The 24,936-nt window shown below is 42.1% G+C and overlaps 1 protein-coding gene across 1 annotated transcript in view; it reads left to right on the top strand.

Moving 5' to 3' along the window:
• Positions 1-24,936, top strand: part of CLIC4 (chloride intracellular channel 4) — a 47,229-nt gene that overhangs the window by 2,758 nt on the left and 19,535 nt on the right. Inside the window, exon 2 of the mRNA XM_081202175.1 lies at positions 21,035-21,144. Coding sequence (XP_081058301.1) covers positions 21,035-21,144 — 110 coding nt within the window. The remainder of the gene's footprint in view (positions 1-21,034; positions 21,145-24,936) is intronic.

Genomic DNA, 24,936 nt, shown 5'->3' with positions numbered 1-24,936 from the left:
CTCTCATTAGCCTTCTTTAACTACATGTCTAGGCTCGTCTCATGACTTTTCAGGGGCTGGGCAATGATTTTTAAAATTTGAATAGAACATTGTGAAAGCAGCTTTGATCATACTAGCTATGAGAAGAGTCAGCTGGAGGAATGAGTGTTCTCATAATTTCCAATAAGTTATGAATTGTTTGGATCATCTGTCACACATTACCTGGACTGGCCCATATGAAGAATTTGGCAATGACTGTATTTGGATTGATGCAAATCTTAGCTTAATGTTGGAAATGCATTAGTTTAATGCAGCTGCTTTACTTTTCTCTCTTGCATGAGTGTGGAAACAAGCCAAGAATTCAGTTGACCGCAGCTTCCTGGTGTATCTGAACTAGTAACCATGGTTTATAGCTTCAAAACAGGCCAGAATAAGGAGCCATGGTTTAAAGTTGGCTTCCATATTTTGGATTGTTGGAAGCCATTGTCCATAGTTCCTGGTTCAGATACATGAGGAAGCTATGGTTAATAGAGGCTTCCTGGTTTCCTTACTTGCAGGAGCAAGGAGGAGCAAATGGCTATGTCTGGATGCTATGTCTGGACCCAATAGTCATGACATCAGGCTGTAGCAGAGGAGGGAGGAGAAGTGAGTCAGGGCCACTACATCAGTGCAGCTGAGAGACCAGCTTCTGGCACCTGTGTCTCATCTCCTTGAATTAACAAACAGCTGGTCATTAGAACAACTTGTAACTAAGAACATGAAAACAAGCAAATTCAGGTTTCATCCTCCTAATCCATTTTCTCTTTGTGTTGATCATTTCAAGCTTGAATACCAGGGTTATAAGCTGCTCTGCTAGCCTCTGGCTGAAGAGTAGTATAAAACATTTTTGAAATAAATGAAATTTGTGCATATCTTTGTTTATTAAGCTGAGACATGATTGTTCAAATGTAGCCATTTGAGTGTTCAAAGGAAATTGTTACAAGTGTTCTAAGTCAAGTTCAAGATCAACAATGCATGGATTGAATCTATCCTAAGCAAACAGTTTATTTCATTGGGAATCTGTACTAATACCTATGTTTAAATGCCTGTATCAGTGTGATTGACATACAAAGAACAGCAGCAGCCAGGCTTAAACTCGGGAATGAACACGTTAAGTAAACCTTGAACAGAATTTATAAAAAGCTGGTCTACAAGCTAGATTTTTTTAGTGGATTATATCTCTAGGGGACCAAAACAGATGGAAGTTGCTAGTTTCCAACAAAGTGGTTAAGCATAATCATTGCAATTTCTGTAGTGCCTGTGAAAGAAAAATATTTACACTGGTGCTGCTATAATTCATGGCCTCTTTCTGCTCTAAACCATGTTTGCAAAGCAAACTAGATGCATAGTTGAAATGCAGCATTGCTTATAGCACTTACGTTGGTGGTCTGCGGTAATTAATAACTTAAGTTTGTGCCTTCAGTCAGTGCCTCTGGTCTGCCTGAAGTCCATGTTAACTTGCAGTGCAAATATTTGCATCTTAGGGCTGATTAAACAGAAGCAGTTAATAGATTTCATTCCCTAAGAGCTTCCTAGCAAAAGCACATGTATAATTGATAAAGCAGAGTTGCTTCCAATGTCTAGCAGGGATATTTAAAACACCTAAATAGAACCTTGTAGAATTAAAGGCTTGCATATAATGAATATGCGGCAAATATTTTCCTGTAGCCTGTAGAATGTTGCTGAAAAGCTAAATTCCAGAATTGCCCTTAATAGGCATTGTGCAGCCTGGATGGCTATTGTCCATATCACAACCTTGTGAAGGTAGATCATTCTCTAATCTAGGAGAATACCAAAGGGTCTAATACGTTCTTGGCTGAACAGATTTAAGTGCAAGTCCAAATCAGTGTCCACCAATCAGGGCACCAATCAGCACAAAAGTCCTCCCCTAGTTAAAATTTGAGTGTGGCCACTCAAGGCCCTGGGCTTGATGCTTCTCACTCCCAAATATGTGACAACCTGCTTGTGTTTCCTAACCATTTCTCAGTCAGGTAAAGCATTTTTATTATTACAAGATTATGCTTTAGTGAGAGAGCTGCACCTGGCATGGGGACGGTGCCTAATGGGATTATTTTGATGGCAATCCAGACCTCTTGATAAGATTATCTTCTGACAGCAATGCTAGAAATGAAAACACACTGCTTATTTCCTCTCTTGGTGTTTCTTCCATTATTCTGGGATTTATTGTTATAACAAATGCAATTGGTAATATATTGGAGAATATATTATGTTGAAGTTCAAAAGAAGATACAATTTATGAAGGATTTGGACCTCAGCGGGCACAGCTGCAAGTAGCTGGCTGGGTCAAGTGCCATTATCCAGACAAGGGGAGAAAATACAGCTCTGTTCTGTCAGTCATGCAGGTACACTTGGTTGGTTTCATCTGGTATTTGGTATTGACATTTCAGCCACACATCAGTATCAGCAGAAACTGTAGGAAAGAACCCAACTTCTCACATACGTCCCAGAGAGTCATGAAGGCAAGGTGGGCAAAAGTGCTGCTCTGTTTTGAAGGAATGTCCAGAGTGCCATATGTGATGCTTGTACAAATGCCAGCGGCAGGATTTGTTTATTCGCTCCTGCATAAAGTCTTTATTTTTGGAGGGCATCCCAGATGTGGGGAACTTCTGCAAAGTCACTCATGAGTAGTTCCATTGACTTCCGTAAGTCTTAACATACACCTGGGCTATGTGGAAAGGTCCCCTGATTGGTTTGCACACATCTATATGCATATAACTTACTTCTAAAGTATGCAGCCGATAGTACATTATGTTTGTACCAAGCTTCTACAACTGTGATCTTTTTTCTGACTGTGTAGATCTTGGCATACACACTATTGGCCAAGTTTGGCTTATGCTCTTGCTTTGTCTTGCAGCTGCCAAGGAAAGGGTAAGTTTTGCCAGTGAGTATACATTAGAAGTGGCAGCAAACACAGTTTGGGCAGGCTGGAAACTTAATTGGCTGTTCATCTTATGTGAATTGATGAAAAGTGGAACACTTGTATAAACTGGCTGGCTCTTCTTTGAAAAGTGAGCAGGAGAGCCCATGGCACCAGCTAATCTTTCAGTGGGCAGCTTGAGACAGTATTGGTATACTAAATAGTCATAGTTGAGAAGGTACTGTCACCTGAAGTGCCTCAAGTTCCAGGTCAGGACTTCTGGAGGAGGGAGCCAGGCTTTTAAGGTCTGGCTTGGAATTTTTTCACCTTTTGACATCCATTCCTGACATTGATGGAGGAAAAGCCTATTACACTTTGCTTACCTGCAGCATCTAAATTAGTCATGACTGAAGCTATCCGTTGTCTGAGTGTCTTCAGTGAACAAGGTTTGGATTTGTGAGACTCTTTGGTTGCACTGGTTTTGTATTTATAAAGCAATACAGCTAGTTGCTGTAGTTGTCATAGTGAAGTTACCATACAGGAGATGACTGGAAACAGAATAACATGGCTTGTCCTTATCTCCATAACCCAGTCCTTGCAGAAACGTCAAGTACCAGATCCTGTATAAAGCATGTAAATGTTTGAGAAGAATGCTTATTCACAATGGTTTGCATTTTGAGTGCTAAGCTGTGGTTTCCTTTGTGAAGAACCTGGTATTAAATTATAGAACCGTATAAGTTATAAGCATGTAATGTCTTATTTCCAGGTTACCTGAAAGTTGACTTGTAGCTTACGTCCTTCAGTACTCTTGTGTAAGAATTTCTATTTGCAGAGTAGCTGTGTCTAGTCTCTTGCAGGAAAAAAGAACGGCGACTTATGGCAACTCTAAAGACTTAAGCGTTGGAACCCACAGTGTTGAAATCAGTGGAACAGGCTTCTTCCTACATATCAGAACTTGCCCACCCTGTCTTTCCTTGGTGTGCCACCCAAATTCTTCTTGAAGAGTTGGAGGATCCAGCCTGAAAATGCAACAAATGACTACGTTTATTCAAATCAGCCATAAAACTAAGTTTCCTTTAGATAGTAGGTTTTTTGGTGTTTTTGTGTGTGATCTGTTTGCTATGAGCTGACAGTAGTACTTCAGCAAATTCAAAGAGCTTGTGAAGCTGCGAAGAGTTGCTTTGCTCTTGGTATATCCTGCTTTAGTGTTCCTATTTATAGTAGCTTTGTTAATGCAACTGAGGACTCTGTCATAAGCAATTGTTTTTACAGGGCTTTGAAGATGAAGACAATGTTTTCATAGAAAGGGTTAGTTTACCTTTTGTTTGCGGTGCAAATATATTAGACTTGTGCAAATATATTAGTAAAACAATACAAATAAACAGTATTTAGGTGTATGTCATTAACATATATAACCAGTATAGTTTTGATGAGAGCTGACCTACAGCGGTTTGTTTATATCTGGTTTCACAAAATACGTGCCCTGAAGCAGCTTAATAATATGATACAAAATCATGCAGTATCAAATAAAGACTAGACTTCAGCATAAGACAAACTCCAGTAGTTAATGAAAACAATTGCTTACATTTTCATCAAGGAGGGAAAGCCATCTTTAAAAGGAAACCCTGAACCAGGAATGAGGAACCTGCAGCCCTCCAGATGTTGCTGCACTCTTAATTCCCAACAGTCCCAGGCAGCACAGCCAGTGATCATGAATAATAGGAGCTATGATCCAACAATATCTGGAGGGCCACATGTTCACCACCCCTAGTTTTAAGCCATCTCCCCAAATGCATGTAAAGAGCTAGCAAGCTTCGGTAAGGAGTCCAGGGCTGTCATGAAGAAGGCCTTAGATTGAGTAGCCCATAGTGGTGCCTCTGTCAAATCTCAGTGCACAGTAGGGTGCATATAGGAGGATATATCATTTGCTGTATTCATAGTAAGGAGGACTGCAATGGGTTTTAAAGATCAAAGACAGCACTTTGACTTGCCTGGAAACATAGTGGTGTTCTCTCCCATTGAAACCAAAGGAGCTTAAGTGATTAACTTTGGCTGGGTCATGCCCTTACATTACTATGTCAAAATGTCTTGTGAAACTAAATAAACCTTTACACTTTCTGATATGTGCTTAACTTATGAGGTTAGAACAGATGCATTTTGATGGCATTTCATTATATTCAGTCTTCATGTTTGTATTTAAATTTTCAAGCTTCTTTTAATAATTGAGGGCTAGAGAACATGAACTTTAAGAGCCCTGTGCGCTACACAAAAATGCAGAGAGGGTGTGTTTGGATTCTGATGGTGCATTTTGTCTATTGTTCCCCAATCAAATGCCCTGCTCAACCAAAGAGTAACTAGTGAAAACAGCATTACTTCTCATGACTGCAGGCAGTTGGAGCCTAGGGAAAACAAACTTCCTAAGTCAGTGACTTAATTATAATATGTCGTCCAAGTAGACAGTTCTGTTTTTATTGTGGAGCTGCCTCTGTTCAACTGCTGACCTGGAAATGAGTTTCTTAACCATATGATTGCCCAGGAGAACTTTGTAGTAGTCTCATTAATTGATTGTAAGAAATTACATTGAGTTTCCAATTTCAACCCTAAGCATAAATCAGACTCACAGTTAATTACAACTTTCTGCAGTTCTTCTCCCTAAAGTCATCATTTAATCTTTCCATTGTTGGCTAAACAAAGGGTATGGAGGTTTCTTTACTCGGAGAAAGGAAGTAGTGGTATGTCCTGGCCTTGACTTCCATATTAGGCATAAACTAAATATAGGCGTAGAACTCAGGAGTGAAGTCACATCTGTGAATTTTCAAGACTGCAATGAGATCAGCCACTGTTGTTGGATGGCCTTCTGCCTCTTTCCTCTCCTACGTGAATGCTTTTCTCTTGCCATTAATGTCCATTAGTTTGTTGCATACTTTGTGGGTTTATTTTAAATAAACAAAAGTAGTTTAAAATACTGAATTCTGCTAAAAATAAAGCTGAGCCAAACATGGCTTTAAAATGTCTAGAACACTTTTCACTGTACAAAGCTTTGCAGTTGTGAAGCTAAATAGGTCAGGTTGATATACTGTCTTGCCAAAGGCCACCCAATGAACCTTGTCACTTTGTTGATTTAAGTTTGGGAGTCCTGTGCTGCTGTGTACTGTTAGCTATTTTTCTGGTGCAAGAGAAGTGTCTTTAGAGGCAGAAGTCTTTACCTTCCTTAGCAAAAAACTGACTGTATTCTTTTAGCTTCTAAGGGAAATGGTATGCAGGTTTTTTCTATATATAAAAAACATGAATACACTCATGCTCCTTTTCAAAAGTACTGTTGGCATTCAGATGGGTGCTACTGATAGGTGTTTGTAGCAGTTGCACCAGTATATGGGCACATCTGTTGCTGCAGTGCTGGTTAACACATCTGCATTTTCTTAGTTTTTCTAAAGTAGTGCTTTGACATATTGAACTGTTCTGACTAGGCATTGTATCCTAGGCGCAGAATGCACAGTGAATATGAATACTTGAGGCTGTGATAGTTCAAGAGAACTGCCTTTGGGTATCTCAGAATATTTTTTCTGTACAGAACTTTGCATCTAAACTAATTCATGAAAGGTATACCATACTACAGTGGTACCTCGGGTTATCTACGCTTCAGGTTACATATGCTTCAGGTTACAGACTCCGCTAACCCAGAAATAGTGCTTCAGGTTAATAACTTTGCTTCAGGATGAGAACAGAAATCGTGCTCCAGCTGTGCGGCGGCAGCAGGAGGCCCCATTAGCTAAAGTGGTGCTTCAGGTTAAGAACAGTTTCAGGTTAAGAATGGACCTCCGGAACAAATTAAGTACTTAACCCAAGGTACCACTGTATTCTGTATTAGGTAAAACACATGAAATAACTAAAACTCAATGCCTTAAATGTTGTAAGACTACATTTTACTTGTCTTTTTTCCTACCACCCATATTGATTCCAGGGATAGCATACTACTCACAAAAGAATTAAATACAATAGGCAGACATCAGTAAAATGATAATTAAAAGTGTTACGCTGAAACTGAGTTCAGATTTTCTCTGCCAATTTCTCCCTAGACAGCTGCTGGATGAAATCCTTTATTTTTATAGCTCATCCCTCCAAAGTCATGGGAAGGGTTTCTGTTATCTGGTGGAAGTCACTTTCTTAAGTTGCTAATTTTAATTTAGCTCTGATTTTTGTCCTGTCCTCACCAAGGGTGAACTAAGGATAACATGCGGGACCTGATAACAACCAGTTTGTTTTTAAAGGTTCAAACAAGATACTGTAATGGCATTATGTTACTGCCAGTTTTATTTTCAATTCTTTTCCTAATGATCTCTAGCATGGAATTTGCCTTTTTCACAACTGCCACACACTGAGTTGACATCTTCATCGAGATGTCTACTTAAAACATAAAAGACTCCTGTTGAAACTAATTTTCAGTCTAAAGTTGGTTTTAGTTGAAATTCTGTATACCCACATACTTACATTTTCATGAGTTTGCAGTAAATTAATAATGTATTGTCATGTCTAGCTTTGGCCTAAGCAAATGACTCTTCCAAGAGCCGTAAACCAGATTGATCTGCTTATAGGTTCCGTAATAGTTTAGCATTCTAAATTATTCTTTGTTCATATAAAAAGATTGTAGAAGACCTTCACAAAAGATGTTCTGATATTAAGAAAGCTACAAGGCTGTATGAATAATTGGCTGTATTAATAATTCCCCCTCCCCAATGCCCAGTGGTTCAGGGTAGTGGGAGGGAATTTTCCTTCTCTTCCAATATGGAATTGTAAGCTTCTCCTGCATTTGCAGTGAGTCCTTGGAGGGGAGGGGGTTGTGCTACTGCCAAAGCACATACTGTACTGTGCTAACTAGCTCAAAGGAGCAAAGTTCTTGGACAATAGCTCTTCAGAGCCCTTGGTAATGTGTAACATTGAATCCAAAGTAGCTCTTAAATATAAAGCAAATTTGACAGCAGACAGCCATTTTGGCAATTTCATAATCTTTCCACTTGGAACACTGCAGTGTTTGAACTTGAGCTTGGTAACATAAAAGGAGTGTAGACAACTGTTTCATTATAATGCAGAAATGTAGCTCTTTGTGGCAGTCAAAAGCCAGATATACTCTGAGACATTGTGGGACTTGCAGTGGTGGTAGACTGTGCTGTTGCGATTTAGGTAGGATTATGGAGCGTTGACACTCATAACAACCTTGTGAGGTACTTTAGACGTGAAAGATATTTGCTCAAGGCCACTCAGTAAGCTTCAAGGCTGAGCTGAGAATATGATCTCAGGTCCCCACCAACAAATGGGACTCTGGGTACATCCTGGATGGATGTACCTAGGATGATGCTTACTATAAGCATTTTTATATCACTTAGTAAAAAATGGTTTCCAGAGTGCCCCACAAAGAGAGACTAAAAAACATTCCCTGCTCTCAGGCTTGCAGCCATGACGCAGAAGGAAAAGGGATTGCGAGGGAGGAGGGAAAAAGCAAGCTCAGGCACTTGTTCTTAGTTAAAGCTCTAGTAAGGACCAGGTGGAATGTAAACAGTTCAAAGGAGAGGAAGAGCCAGAAGTTGTTGGGGTCTCAGCAGAGCTGATGGTTGTAGTAACCACCCCTGCAAATTACTGCATCATACCTGTTATCTAGTGTATTTAGTAAACATTGTTAACCTGTTCTGTCAATAAAGCTTTGGGGCTTCTATGAAGTGGTGTTCAGTGTTAAATTACTTATTATCTAGCCTGTGCATAGCACTTCAGATGTTATCAAAGTGAAGTTTTAGAAGTGTTAATGTAGAATTTAGATTGTAATATTGTAGGTATACTCTCCCTAGCTCCCTTTTGATACAGGATATCATACAAAACTGAGCCAAAACACCAATTGAAATGGATCTAAAAAACCAGTTTCATCCCAGAGTGTGTGGAGCTCACCCACCCAATAACCTCGCCCAGGAAAGGGACATTAGTGACTGGTATGATGGTCAGATATTCCAGATCCATGGAGGATTTCTTAAGGAGAAGTCTTCCCACTGCCTCTTTCAGTGCCCTTTCCAATGCAGCATTAATAATCTCTCTGGCCCAACTGTTTATTCCCTTCCTGATTAATTTTACCAGTCATGAGGGCAAAGGGCAAGAATGCAAGGGTTTTCCTGCATGTATTCAGGTACCTTGTTGATATCCTTAATATGTACTAGCTGAAACTAATTTAACAATACTGGATAAGAAAGTACTTTCTTGTTGATGGTTTTGCTTCTTTAGGTTAATTTCTTCTAAGTTGCTTTGAGACTTTTTTGGGTTAGAAAGTGATGGATTATATATATGGATATAAATATATTTTATTTTACATACCTTTGTTTTTAGAGAAATTCAGAACAGCTCATAAAAAAGGGTGCGGCATTTGAGTTGTGGTTGAAGCAAGGTGAGGTCAGAGGGCCTCAGGGTTGGCACCTGTGCTGGGAGGATGCAATAAGCCTCCTTCATGAACCATGAGCAAGCTTTTTTTAAAAAAATAATAGCTGATTTTCTCTTGAGACATAATGCCAGATGTTGAAGCATCTCTGTATAGGAAGGCTCTTGTTGGTTTTTGAAGGGCTGTTAGTTGTGCACTGTAGGAGAGCTAGCTGTCTTTCCTAAAGAGTGTTTCCATTGCATTTAATATTTTCTCCCAGTAATTGTATTTCTGTCATGAAAGTACACTCCATACAACAAGTCTAGGGCAGCCACGAGTGCTCATCAGAATCTTCCACCAACGTAATGAGTTTAAATAAAGATAATATGGTGCAAAATATCTCAGCAGTTTTGTATATTTCCCTCTACCAAGAATACAAGCAGATATAGCCTCATTCCCCCCGCCCCGCCCCGCCCCGACTGGAAATGCTAGCTTGGTATAGCGTAATAGTTTTGAGAGCAGTATCACACAGCAGGGAGTGAATGACTACTTCCTCCAAATGTTATTTTAATAGATACTCCTTCTATCTGAAATGTGTGCCATAAACATATAGCTGATTGTGTATACACTAAATATATATTTTTAAAAAGCTAAAGGAGAAACTGGGGCTCAGTTCTTTCATGTAGATGCATGTAACATTACCCAATAGCTCTTTTTAAAACAGGAAAAGCCACTTCCAGAGGACTGGCAGGAGGAGGGTTCACTTTCTTTGTCCTCTTTCCTCCCATCCCTATTCCAAATGTCACTTCTCATCCCCTGTGGCTTTTTGAAAACGTGGGTCCCAATTACCTCCATATAAATGACTTTTCATGTTGCTCTTCTTTTTAACGGGTTGTTTGTGTTCCTGTGTGCAGTGTCTACTTGGGTCTTGATACACAGGTTGATTTGGCCAAGCAGTATGTTAGATGTATGGTATTATTGTGTGTCTATTGCTGTACTGGATCCTGTCAATGTTGTAAGTTCTCTTTTCATAATGTGGATAAATGGTAACTCTCCAATGAGATGGATTTGCACAGAGCTGAACCTTGGCAGGCAATCTTTCTGATGTTGTAAAGTATCCATGCAGCTTGCCATCTGTTTTGCTATAAGGGCTGGACCTCTGTTCTTCTAACCTTCAGCTTCCATCTTTCACATTTCAGCAGAGTTCTTGGATGCTTTCAGGAGTATTGACCTCATCTGTCATGAACTTGCACTTTTGTCCTTTTAAAGGGTCTATTGACTCTTTGACTGTTTGGAAGAAATGAGATAGATGGAAGCAATTAGTCTCTTGAAAGCTTGGTGTGACACACTGGCTGCAGAACTGAATAGTGGAACTTGGCACCATCAATAAGTTTTGAGAATCTAAAAATCCATGGTATGAGCAAGTGGCGAGAAGTGCATACTAATGATCAAGAATAGGCGTAGGATTGAAACTTAATAGACCTGCTGCAGTCTTATCTAGTGAATATTACTGCTCTTTATTTGTGTTTGACTATAGGGCATGACTAAGGCAACTGAGCAAATGGGCTCTCTGCTCCACTACCTCATTTGCTTTCACAGTAAGAGGAAAATCTCTTCCATTGCTCTGCGGTGATAATAATTTGTAAAAGTTAAAGAGAAGATGCACCAGTCAAAGAGTAAAAAGATTTATTGTACTTCATGAATTATCAGGCATGTACATGAAACATGCATTACTTTATTACCTGCTTTAAAGCAGGAGCAGAGGGCTGCATGAGACCATCCCCTGGATAAGTTGCAGTGTTTCTGCCTTATATGGCTAGTGCTCTGTTTGAAACCCTTGATTCCTTTGTGGGATGTGGAGATGATCTTGGCCACAGGCACAACTATGCATTGGCACCCTGTTCTACTGAGTAGAGCCTAACTGGCTCCCTGTTTTGCCAGTATTGCTTGTCTCCAGGGATTGTGTGACTGGAAAACAGATTGCGCAACCCCTTTTTCTCATTCCCTGCACTCCCAAAAAGCCTCTCCAGGCCTGGGTTGCACGGGATCCTGAAACTGGGTGGAATAAACCTGTGCAAGCTTTACGCTAAGTCACAGTGCCATGATTTGATGCCACCAGTTAGGAGACATAAAACATAAAATCTAGCACTGGCTTTGCTAACTATATGTCCTGATCGGTTGGTTGCTGAATAGAAAATATTTAAATTGCCAGAGTATCTTCTTCAGTGTGGGTGAGACGCAGTACTTGAGAAATACTTTCCACCCTTTTGTCAAATGCCTTGGCACGATTACCCTGCCTTTTCAGAAATGCTAAACATTTTATTCTCAAGGCATCATTTCATGGCATTCACATTCTTGGTGAGCTAGCATTTGGAAGTGAGGTGGGTTTTTGATTAGGTAATTTCTTCCTGGGTTGAACGAATTTTCCCTGTGATTCTATTTTGTCTCCTTGATGAAGTTGGGAATGCAGAAGAGTTTCTAGGGTAGGGTTTAACTCATCAAGTTAACTGAGCTTTGCAGTTTTGTACAATGTAGAAACTTCGAGGTTTCATCACAGCATAAAAAGCAGGACCCTGGTGCAAGGCGGAGGGAACCTCATGGCAACCTATTTTATTAAATCATCTCTTATTTACAAAAGGTTTAAAATGACTAATAAAGAGGGTGAGCGGGACGTGGGGAAGTCCACTAAGTCATGGGAAAATGTAATTGAAAGTTGGATTTCTTTTGTTTTTCTTTTCTTCTTCTTTCTTTTGTTGTTTGATGTGATAACTGGAAAAAAGCAATAAAAATATATTATAAAAAATAAAATGACTAGTAAAGAAAAAACAACATACATGTTGATCTTTAAAATGTAATAACCATAAGAACAGCAGGAAAAAACAGTAAAAGTTCACTAAACTCACTAATTTCAGAGACCTTCCAGTGATGGCAGTGTTAATATGCTTGCTACACATGATTGCTTGTAAAGTTTCATACTTTAAGTCTCACGTTGCACATCTTAAAAGCAAACACCCAGTGTTAGCGAATTCCCCCACCAATACTCAAGGGGTGTAACATAGGCTGGGAGAAAATGAGCCGTCATAGATGGTGAGGAATTTGAACTTGACAGTTGCATCTAATTCAGTGTTTGTTCTACCCATTCAAAACCTTAAATAACTTTAAAGCCCTATACAGATCAGGACCATAAGTACGTCAAGGACTGCCTCTCTCCATGTTGAACCTACTTGGACAGTGTGATCTTTAGCGGAGGCCTTTCTCTCACCTAGTCAATGCTTGGAGAAAAAGGGTCTGTTTGCTTTATCTGTGCATGCCAATAGGAAACAGGCCCCATTGTCTGTGTGCAGTCAAGCCCTGCCCATCAGCTGGCATCAGAGGTGATGCCAGCTGATGGACAGGTTGGCGTGGTTGGGTAGAAAATAGCCTCATGAGCCAAATTGGACCCCCTGGCAGGCCAAGGTTGGCCTCTGGGCCACAGGTTCTCTACTTCTGATTTAAAACATTTATATCCCATCCTTTAGCAAAAAAATTATCTCTGTGACGTTCTTTGCTTGTTCCTGCTTTTAATGGGAGCATCTGGGGTGAAGATTGCCTGCTGCTTTTCATATCAGTGACTGCACAGCACACCAGTCTTTGTGCTTTCATAATATTGAGAAGCTTCCAGTTCCTGTGCAGGGGGTTCACCATCTAGGACAATATGAATATGAAGTGGGAGAATCAAAATGAGGGTGAGGAAGGTTTTAATGGGAAGTAAATGCAGAAAATGTGAGGCTGTGTTGGACCCAGAATACATTGCTGACCCCAGAATGCATTGCTGACCCCTGCTTATTAGCTCCTGCTGCAAACCAATGTGCAGCAAGAACTTCTACTGCTTTAGATTTCCCCCATTGATAGTTCAGTTCTAAAGGGTCACAAGGGTGTCTTAAAAAAAATCCCCAACGCATTGTGGGAGCTATTTTTCCATATGTAGCTCCTGTGTATAGAAAATCTATGTGATCTATCCATTAACATAGGTGGCATCCAGTTGCAAAGGTCTCCCCCACCTCCCGCCGAAGACACATTTTGCTTATAGAGATATCATTTTCATTATTATTACTTTACTATTATCAGTGCTTTTTCATTTGTACTCAAAGGTACGCAGTACTGGGACCTCTTTTTGTTGTTAAAAAGTGTGGCACTGATTGTAACAACTTCATGGTGAGTACCGGCACCTCTTCTTCTATTAAAACAATAACAACAGATTAATTAATTAAATTTCTATACCACCCTTCATCAGAAGATGAGTCAAGCACATGTCACTGTGGTTGCTGCTGAAATCATTTGCTTGGCCTGTGTTGTCTTAGTAACATATGGAACCTCTACTTCTGTACTAAACCATGTGAGGAGGGGGTGGTGAACACGTGGAAGCAGCAGGACTCCCAAGTTTGAACAGAGATTTCCCAGGAAGTCTTCAGATATGCCCCATTTTCTTCTTATTGTCCACAGTAGGAAAGACTTCTGTTTTACTTCTTACTGTTGTGTTTTAAGTGCAATATGAAATGGAGAAGGTGACTTTAATGTAAAACTACAGTGAGCTGTATAAATGTGCATAAATACAACCCACTTCATTACTCTGCAAGCATAAAACACTCTGGAAAATGGAACTATTAACATTATTGTCTCAGATCTCTTATAGCTGTCGCACAATTTCTTACAATTATGTAGCTCAAATGGCTCATTGAGTCTGCCTTTTTGAACACCTTTTACTGAAATGTGCAATTGATTCTAACTACTTGAGAACCCCCGAAGACTGCTGAAATTCTCTTTTGGGTGTTCTCAGGCTTCCAAAACTCTGGTTTGTTTTAATTTTTGTTCAAACATACTTTTTAAAAACAGGTAGAATTTTTTTGTTGGCATTTTCTCCCCAGAAACTGATGCTAACAAGCTTTATACCTGTCATGGTTGCAGGTATCCTGCAAAAATGGCTCTTGAATGTAGACAGAAACGGTTTTGAGCACTGAAGCCAAATTTTTCTTGGCATGCCTGTAACATTCTTCTTATGGTTTGTGCTCAAAGTACACTTGGGGAATACAGATGGGGAAAAGGCTTTCTGAGTTCATAAAAATGCAGTGGCTTCCTGAAGGCTTCATATCTGGAACTAGGTCTGGATTACAGTGGTACCCCGCAAGACGAACGCCTCGCGAGACGGAAAACTCGCAAAACGAAAGGTCTTTTCGTTTTCGAGTTGCCTCGCAAGACGAATTTCCCTATGGGCTTGCTTCGCAAAACGAAGCTTGCCCCGGGGACAGCGGGTCTTCTCTTTTGAAGCAAGGGGCTGCGGGGAGATAGCGATCTCCCTGCAGCCCCTTGCTGCAAAAGACGTCCGGGGGAAGCGGGGAAGAAGCGCTTCGCTTCCCGCTGCCCCCGGACCTCTTCTGAAGCAAGGGGCTGGGGGGAGATAGCGATCTCCCTGCAGCCCCTTGCTGCAAAAGACGTCCGGGGGAAGCGGGGAAGCGAAGCGCTTCGCTTCCCGCTGCCCCCGACCTCTTCTGAAGCAAGGGGCTGGGGGGAGATAGCGATCTCCCCGCAGCCCCTTGCTGCAAAAGACGTCGGGGGAAGCGGGGAAGCGAAGCTGTTCCGAAGTGGGGAGGGGGGGCGGGAACAGCTGCCCCATCCGCCCCACTTCGGAACGCTGTTCCGAAGGGGGGAGGGGGGGCGGGAACAGCTGCCCCATCCGCCCCACTTCGGAACGCTGTTCCGAAGGGGGGAGGGGGGCGGGAACAGCTGCCCCATCCGCCCCACTTCGGAACGCTGTTCCGAAGTGGGGAGGGGGGGCGGGAACAGCTGCCCCATCCGCCCCACTTCGGAACGCTGTTCCGAAGGGGGGAGGGGGGGCGGGAACAGCTGCCCCATCCGCCCCACTTCGGAACGCTGTTCCGAAGTGGGGCGGGGGGGGCGGGGACACCTTCTGAAGGCGGTCAGGGGGCGAAAGTCTTTGTCCCCCCTGCCTGCCTTCCCAGGGGCTTTTAAATCGCCCCGGACAGCGGAGAAGTCCTCCGCTGTCCGGGGCGATTTTAAAATGCCGCCCGCCAGCATTTTAAGATCGCCCCGGACAGCGGAGAAGTCCTCCGCTGTCCCAGGGTTTTTTAAAATGCTGGGGGTGGGAAGAAAAGCCCTTGTCCCCCCCCCAGCCTTCAGAAGAGGTCCGGGGACAGACTGTCCCCGGACCTGGTCTGAAGGCGGTTTCCCTAGGAACGCATTAATTGATTTTCAATGCATTCCTATGGGAAACCGTGCATCGCAAGACGAAAAAACCGCAAGACGAAGAGACTTGCGGAACGAATTAATTTCGTCTTGCGAGGCACCACTGTATATTTTGTATTCAAGCTATTGTTTTGGTGAGAGGTTTCCATATCTTCTAAGACATTAACATTGAAGGAAAATGCTCATTTTAAAGAATTTAGTTAATGAGTAAATAGTGATCAGTGCAGGGCCAATTATAGTCTAACCCTGAACCTGCCTGCCTTTCTCTTCTTTACAAGGGGGCTCTTTGATAATGTGGGGGTTACCATGGAAGGGATGCATACTTGCAATTCCCAACCTGTGTTGCTTTTTTCATTTCTCTTCTTTCCCCCTTTGGCCCTTGGGACTTTCCTCGGGCCCTGCTTTGCATCCTCCTTGAGTGGTTTTGCCTGGCTAGGATGTGTCCTTGAACTCCAATCATGCTTCTTGCTTGTCTGGATAGAGGACAGAGGTGTGTGTGTGTGGGGGGTGTGTGTGTGGTGGAAATAAGACTAATACTCAAGGGTAAAACTGCTGGGCCCACTTTTGTTTCTGGCTCCGCTTGCCATTTGCCTGTGGTCCCTTGTAGGTTGTCCAGAAGGGAAAGTGGCCCTCAGACTGAAAAAGATTACTCACTGATGTAAGTAGGAGCAATTGTATTGCTATTGGCTGCCTGGACCCACTGCCTGGATGTACATACTGTGTATACACTGGGGAATAGGAGTTGGGAAATGTGTTTAGATGTCCCATTGCTGGGGGGGGGGACCATAGCCAGGGCCTGATTGCTTTGTGCCAAAATGAGGTGGTGCAAGAACTGGGCTATATCTTTTATTATTAATAACTCCATGTTTAATATTTATTTTCTGGCAGTATATTGATGATGGGACTTCTGGAAGAATCTCATTGTAACATAGTGTTAATTAGTATTTAGAATTTTTGCTTGCCCTTTCCAGAATATTCAGGAAAAGTATTCCAGCAGTATTGCACTGCTTTAAAACTGTTTTGGAAGAGTGCTTCTTGGAAACTATTTCACTTAACAAGTTTCAGATTCCAGAGATTCTCCAGAATGCTTTACATCTGCAAGCTGTTAGCATTAAAATAACTCCCTCCCTTGTGTCATCCTGGGATACAAAAGTGCTGCTGTTCTTAAAACTACTGATGTAATTGTTTATGGGTAAAGGATATTTTGTCATGATGAAAAATAACGTGTTACGTTTGTGGGCTGTCAGGTGCTGTGTTTGTCACCTGGTCCTTTGCCTTCCCTACCAAAACGTTTGTAGTAGTATTCTCTTCAGTTATCCAGATATACTAGAGATGGCAGTAATTAAATTTGGAATGAGGAAACACACTAAATCCAGATTTTGCATTGTTTTGCTTTTTGCCATGTGTCCCAGCACCACCCATGTAGGGAACATAGGAAACAGCCTTGTACTATATCAAACCACTGGATCCATTTGACTGGAAGCCAGTATTTCAGGCAGGGGTCTCTGAGCCAAACCTGGTGGTCTTGGGGATTGAACCTGGGACCTTCACCAAGCAAATGCTCTAGCACTGAGCTATGGCCCTTTTTTCATATTAAATTTTGAAGTTTTGCGTCATTTTATTAGTCCAATTCTAATCTCATCTAGACAATTGGATACACTACAGTTTGCTTTTTAATAAAAGGTTTGCTAACCAATGGCTCATTAAAGCAGCTCTGTATGGATTTAATAAACTTCGTGTTCCCTTAGGAATGTAGTAGCAGCCCTTTTCCCAACGTTGATCAAGAAGTACAAGGTAGTTCCTGAGAAGCAATTCGTCTCTTGGGATATCAGTAGTAATCTTCATAATGCCTTTTAATAAACATGTGAAATACTTTGGATTAAAAATAGAACAGGAGGCATGACGGGTGGATTAAGGCAGACCTGCTTTCCCAACATGTCACTTCAAGGGGGAAGAGTTAAAATGGAACGAAGACCAGTTGCCAGTTAAGGCCACCTGCTAGAGCAGAGGTGGGCCACCTGTGGTTCTCCAGATGTTGAACTTCAGCTCCCATCTGCTTCAGTCAGCATGGCCAGTGGCCAAGGATGATGGGTGTTGTAGTCCAACACCATCTGGGGGGCCATAGGTTGCACACCCATGGGCTAGAATCAGGCATAGGCAAACTTGGCCCTCCAGATGTTTTGGGACTACAACTCCCATCATCCCTAGCTAACAGGACCAGTGGTCAGGGATGATGGGAGTTGTAGTCCCAAAACATCTGGAGGGCTGAGTTTGCCTATACCTGGGCTAGATGATACTCCAGAGAGATCTCCTTAATCTGGTGAAGCAGGCTAGACAGTTTTGGAGCTTTTTTTAAAAAAAAAAGAGAGAGAAAGATTGCCACTGAAGTAGCAAGTTTGTTCTAATTGGAAATCTAGAAAGCATTTTCTAAAGCTTTATGCCTTCCTCCTCTTGACTCACTTTGCTGGGGCATCTAGATTGTCCTCCTGCAATCACTTTATTATTCAGGCACATCTGGTTTGAGCAGCTTATTCATGCTACTTGTCTGGATAGTAGTTTGGAAGTGGTTACTTGGAGCTTATGGCTTTATAGAATAGTGTGTGTCAGTGCATGCAGAGAGCACGGTTTGGACTAGATTTTCATGCCCTTTCCAGCCCTTTGGTTTTGGGAGTTGGAAATCCCTGGGTGTTCTTGGCACAGTCATAATAATTTTCCAGTCTCTGCCCATTTCTGCTAAATTTGTCAGAGGCCTTCATATTTCTGTAAGTCTCACTTCCCATTTCTCAGTTGCTGGCTGCTTTTTTGCTTCGGCGAAAGCTATCTTTATACATTGTGGATTTGGACAAATAAGCACATGACTAAAGCAATGAATACCTAAAATATGGCTTCAGATATTTAGACCTATATCACCGGGTGCAGAGGCACCACAGCATGATCTGAAAGAAGTGTGCATGTGTGTCTCAGAGAAGCAAGGGCTACCATGACATGACCCCCCCGCCCAGGTAACAGTTTCTGGGTCACACAGTTGAGTAGGCTTGCCTTCAGCACAACTTGTGACCTACTAAGCAAAATGCAGCCCCTCAGCCATGTATTGTGGTTTGCATGGTGCTCTGTATACCACCCTGTTTTGCATTCTTAAGCAGGCACCAAAACCAGAAGGTGCCTGGAGGCTTTTCTGAGCTGTGTTTGACTTGGTGGGTCACAAGTTTCACCAGTCTTGATATTGATGCATGTAGAAAGCTTTCCGTCTTTGGGCTGTAATCTCAGACTGACTTTTCAGTGAGCTAACTAAGGCACACTGGTAGGTGGTGAGCTTTATCAAACTGCTTTATAAATTCTAAAATACTAGTATTACATGCACAGTAATATAGCAGGTTTGGTACAAAAATAACAAAGAACTGGTAAAAAGGAAAGAGAACTCATCCTCGCTACTTTCCCTCTGCGTTACAAAGGCAATTATGAAAAGACTGCCACATGATATTCCAAGCCCACAGTTTCTCTTAAGATAAGTCAGTTTTTCTAGAATAGCAATTTGCAAAGCTGCCTAGCGCCAGTGATCCACGGTTATATTGGCTGAGTCCTTCCCACCTTGTGATACCACTAAACAGGCAGATACTATTAAATATATCACCAAAGGTTTCAATATTAAATTAGAATTACTATCTATCAAGCTGCTTATTGAGCTGAAATAGTGCTGATGATAACAGAGGCTTCCTTTAATCTTTCAAAGGCGTTAACTTTTTAGTCTCTTCTCTTGGAGGAAATGCTACACAAGGGGCTGATCCCGCCTCCTTTCTCTTGGGATGAAACTACTTGTGTTGCAACCTTCTGGTCCTTACCCTATCTACTGAGTCACCTGTTCTAATTATCGGCAGTGATGTGGGATGGAAAAATTTTCAGTGATTTATTTTTCCATTTCATAAGTTCATTCATAACAATGGATGGATGCCAATTGCAAATACAATAGTAGACAAGTCTGGCAGTTTCAAAGTTGTTATTTTGCTTCTTTCTAGTAAAGAAAACTAAGTGTGCTAAATGAGATCACTCGGGGGGAGGGATGGGGAACTTCCTTCAGTTGAGGGCTGCATTTCCTCATGGGCAATCTTCTATGGGGCCGCATACCAGTAGTTGGCATGGCCAGAGGCAAAAGTGGGCAGATGGCACACTGTAGTACAGTAGGCTATATTCAATCCATTCTAAAGCCAGTGGTTATCCAACTTCAGGGACACAATTCAGTTTAGGCCAAAACACTTAAGGGAGAGGGTGAAGCAGGACCACTGAGGGGTGTGGCCCAGGGAGAGTCCCAAGGGCAATATTTATTTCTAGGCCTGAGGCTTCCTACCCCAACTCTAGGGGATCTTTCTAGGGAAAATTTCTAATTTTCTGATGGAAAACCCCTTTTAGTCTATCTTGGCAAGCAATAATTAACCCTGAAACTCATACAGGTGGTACCTAACCCCTAGGAAGCTGGCAGTGATCCATCCTGGCACCACCACATTGCTGCAGATGCTGCCTCACACTTGGTACATATCTCCACATGTGGTGGGAATGTATGGAAATCCAGCCTTTCTGGAATTTGATATTCCAAAAAATTGATAAAACAACAAAGCAACAATTAGAAGTCAGGCCAGAATTAGCTTTATTAAATATAGTTTAAGAAAATAATCTGGATTTATTTAATAAATAATCAATAAGACATTTATTACAAATGGCGAGACACAATATAACCCGACACTGGGAAACCCTTTCTGGCACAACGACAGACATTTAGTACAAAACAGTTTGGAAAACAGCCCTCCATGAGAGATTTACAAATAACCTACAGTTGACACATGGACAGATAAAGAAAAAAAATGACTTTACCTTGGTGTTTACCATGGTTTAATTTCATAGCACATGCCAGTATTCCAGAAAGTGAACAATCTCCCCACATCAACATTTGGCTCAATCTGGTTGATCTAGATTTAAATCCCCCCGCCGCACCCCGGTTCATCAGTAGACCAACACTTTATACTGTGTTGTTGGTAACATAATAGGAAAAGTGGCTTTTACTCATACTTAATCTAAGCACAACCACAAGGGCTTCTGATTAGGTTTTCAGCTGTTCGGTGTTGAATGTTACCTGTTAACTCAGTTCTATCCTGTTCCCCATTTGTTTTTGTTTAAACCAGCACACAAACAAACATTAACTACTAATAATGAACCATATGTTATGGATATTATTACTAATGTTTATGCTATTTTTGTGATATACAAATAACATGAGAAGACTTGGTCTTTTATTTGTATCGTTTGTTATTCCTATGATCCTTGTTTACAAAATCCAGTGAAAAGTTTTTCTTAAAAAATCCTGGTTCAAATTTCCCCATGCAAATTACCTTCAGTTTGCAAATGAACTTTTTTCAGTTCAAAACTGTTCTTGAAGCTCACATCACTGCTAATGGGTGACAGAAAATGGATCTGGACATCTGGTGCACTTGTATTAATGTTTTCCCCTCTTTTCGCAGGCTGGAAGTGACGGTGAAAGCATAGGCAACTGCCCCTTTTCTCAGAGACTCTTCATGATTCTTTGGCTGAAAGGAGTGGTATTTAGTGTAACAACAGTTGACTTGAAAAGGTAGGAAACATGACATTCCCTTACATTTCTACTTTATATCTGGTTATCTTTGAGAGATTTAAGTAATAGGGTCTTCTTTCCTACACAGCAGATTCTAGCTGCTGTTGCTGGGAGATAAATCCTGTGCGATTACTTTCTTGACATCTTGAAGATTTATAAACCTCTGTATTAGGGAGTTAATATCAGACATAATAACTGAAGCAAGGATATGTTATGTGGAAAATTGGAAGATGTAAACAGTACAGTGGTACCTTGGGTTAAGTGCTTAATTTCTTCCGGAGGTCCGTACTTAACCTGAAACTGTTCTTAACCTGAAGCACCACTTTAGCTAATGGGGCCTCCCGCTGCTGCCGCGCCGCCACCGTGCAATTTCTGTTCTCATCCTGAAGCAAAGTTCTTAACCCGAGGTACTATTTCTGGGTTAGTGGAGTCTGTAACCTGAAGCGTATGTAACCTGAGGTACCACAGTACTCCAATTCTCTGAATAACCTGCATGAATAGTTGCTGTCAAAAGCTAATGAATTATATTTCATCATCTGCACAGCCTCTGTGGCATATCCTTTATAAAAGGATTTTGTCTTTACACCTCACAGAGCTACAATTCCTAGCAGTCTTAAACTACAGTTCCCAAGATTCTTCTCAACTCGGCTAGTTGAGTGCCTGTTGAAGGGAATGATGACTTGGACTTTAGGAAAATAGCTCAGACTAGTGTGGTTGCCTGCCATGTTTGTACTTCTGTGCTCATTTCATTGAATGATATTTTTATTTAAGGCATTTATAACCCACTTAATATTATCTTAATAAGGTAGCTATTCACAACTGCTCTTCTGCTTGTATTGTATTACAGCTCTGTTAATGAGGTTCAAAATTTATTTTTCTTTTGCTAACGAGATCAGGATTTGGACTTCACATTGTGCTGGGCTCTTCCCAGTACAAAAGTTCACAAGCAAGCAATTGTGGGGCACAGGAAAAACTTAAATCTTGCAAGCTTGTTGTTCTGTGACATGCTTTTTCCTTTGTGCAGTCTTGTTAAATATAGCGCTGCTAACAAGAGGTTATTGCCAGTTAAAGTCTGCTAGTAGCTAAGGCCACAAGCAAAACTATGTGTGGACTAAATGGAGACACGCTTAGCGCCCCCCCCCCAAGTGCTCATAGGTTTTCTGCTTCTCTGTAGTCAGTAAAGACAGAGGCTTCATTCTTTTCCCTCTTCAGGAATGCAGCTTGTGTTTGTGTGCAAGAATTAGACTTCTTTTGTTGGCCAGAGCATAGCTGCAGTGCAGAATTTGTTCGAGAATGCAGGGCAAGCTTTTGGCTTTGATTTTTTTTAAAAAAATTGCTTGAGGACTACTTTCTTAAAAATGAACTGAACCCCCACCTCCAAAACCCTGAGCAAGTACTTGTCAGATGGTGTTCCAGGAAATCCTGGCATTCCCCATAAGTCTGGAAGCTTCTCTGTCAGCAATAACATTCAGGAAAGCATGCGTGATAGTTTACTTCCGCTTTACTACATGTTCTTTTCAATGTACATGCTGTATTCTAGGGTGCATTTGGCATGACACAAGTGCTAAAGTGGAGGCCGACAGGCCTAGCAAGCTGAGATTGCTCCTAGCGGGATCCCTTTCCAAGTTGCAAGGAGTCTTTGGCAAATGATGAAAGGTTTTACTTGGTAAACAAAATAGGAACATAAGAGCAGCCCTCCTGGATCAGGCCAATGGGGCATTTACTCAAGTATCCTGCTCTTACTGTGGCTAATGAGATGTCTATGGGATGCCTATAAGCCGGACAACAGCCCTTCCTCTGCATGTGACCTCCAGCAACTGGTCTCCAGAGGCATACTGCCTCAAACTGTGAAGGGAGAACATAGCTATTGTGGCTTGGGGGCCATGGATAGTCTTGTCATCCATAAAGTTGTCAAATCTTTTAATGCCACCCCAGTTGGTGGCCATCACTAAATTGAAGCAAGTTTCCTGAAGGTAGAAATCTTGAAACCAGTTGTCTAACCTACTGACTTGGTTATGTCATTTAGGGATGCTGCTGAGGTGTAGAATTGAGAGGTTCAAAAATGAACTCTTGCAACCCCTGAGCCCATGTTAAGCAGAATCCAGACACCTGATACGAGTCTGACTCTTCATCGGTCAGCCCACATGATTACATGCCGCTGCTGTTGCTGAAGTGGCAATGGGGAAGAATTGTGATGAGCCCCCGGTAGACCAGTTAGCGATTAGAGCAGGGGTCAGCAAGGCTTACCTTGCCTGGGCCAGTTCACTCTAGTGGAGATCCCTCTGTGGGCTGGATCGCCCGCCCGCCCGTGATTTCCGGCATCTGCGCCTGTGCGTCTCTGCAGGTGTGATTTCCGGTGCTGCGGAAGTGAGTCGCTGTGCTGCGCCGGTTTAGCGCAGTGCGTGGGGACTCGCTGAGCGGGCGGCTCGGTTCAGGGGTGGCTCGTGGGCCAGCTAAAATTACCCCTGTGGGCTGCTTGCGGCCCATGGGCCTTAGGTTGCCAACCCCTGGGTTAGAGGAACCATATCCTCAACGGTTCCTGATGGTTAATGGTTAAATGCTCAACCAGAGGTTGCTGGACTGCAGCTTCCATTTCTTCTCTCTTCACTATGCTGACTGGAGCTGATGGGAGTTGGATTCCAATAACAATTGGCAGACCACAGGTCCCCCTACCCCTGCTGCAGACCCTAATGGAGGCTGTCCCACCATCAGGTTAAGATCACTAGGGATTATTGGTGGAGGGATGTAGCTGTAGGTTTGTGGAGAAGGAATTGCCCAACTTGGGTCTGAGGTTAAGCAAGTTAACTTTGCATCTGTTCTAGTGCGAACCTAGTGGAACTTGTCTGTTACAAATGTATAACCTGTCCCATTGGCTGCCTTTTTATAACTCTGGCCAGCATATTGTCTGGGCACTTGTCCAGTGAATCTTAAAAAAAAAAAAAAATCACCACCAAGTGACGCATGCTATAATGACTCTCAGCTTGAGCCACTCCCTCTTTACTAGCCTGGAAGAAATGGAAGTTCTTTTTACCAGGGTATTTATAGCAATGTTCCATAGGTCACTGTTGTTTGTTACTTTTTTTGGGCTTAACAGCCTCCACCCAAGACACACAAAACTTGCTTTTGTCCTCTTTTGGCCATCTCTGTCTTATACTTCACTCCGAGTTGGGTAATAGCCCGGATGCTTAAGTATTTTATTAAGTCTCTTTAAGAACTGGCCTCTTGCTCCCAACTACTCCAGTCTATCTTGCTTGCCTCAGGTGAGAGCCAGTGTCATAAGAGACAGCGGATGTGTGAAATGCAGGTTCAAAACCCTACTTGCTTCATGGAGCTCCCTGTGTGGCTTTGAGCAAGTCAGTCAATACCTAGGCTGAATCTGTCTCACGGGGCTATTAGAAGACATTAGGGTAAATCCTGTATCCTTCTCTGAGCTTCTTGGAGGAAGGATAGGGTGCAAGCTTGGGGCTTTTGTTGCATGTAAATCAGAGCAGGGTTTCCAGTATATAGAACAGTGTTCTTGTTGAGACACGACAGGCACCCACAACCTGCACTTTGCAGAAACAATTGACAACATTTCCGTCCCAACCAGCTTTCCCAGCTGGATGAATATGTCTCTGCTGTGGGTGTCTGCTTTGTATTGTTTTTAGATTTATCTGGAGTTGTTTTTTGTATCTTAACCGCTTTAGCTGCTAATATTGAGTTCTTTACATTGTATATTGAGAGCTGTATGTGCAATGCCATAAATCAGGCATAGGCAAACTCAGCCCTCCAGATGTTTTGGGACTACAACTC

The sequence above is a fragment of the Podarcis bocagei genome (genome assembly GCF_964188305.1).
Source record: "Podarcis bocagei genome assembly, chromosome: 7".
NCBI lineage: Eukaryota > Metazoa > Chordata > Lepidosauria > Squamata > Lacertidae > Podarcis > Podarcis bocagei.
This window is presented reverse-complemented; position numbering and strand designations above follow the sequence as displayed.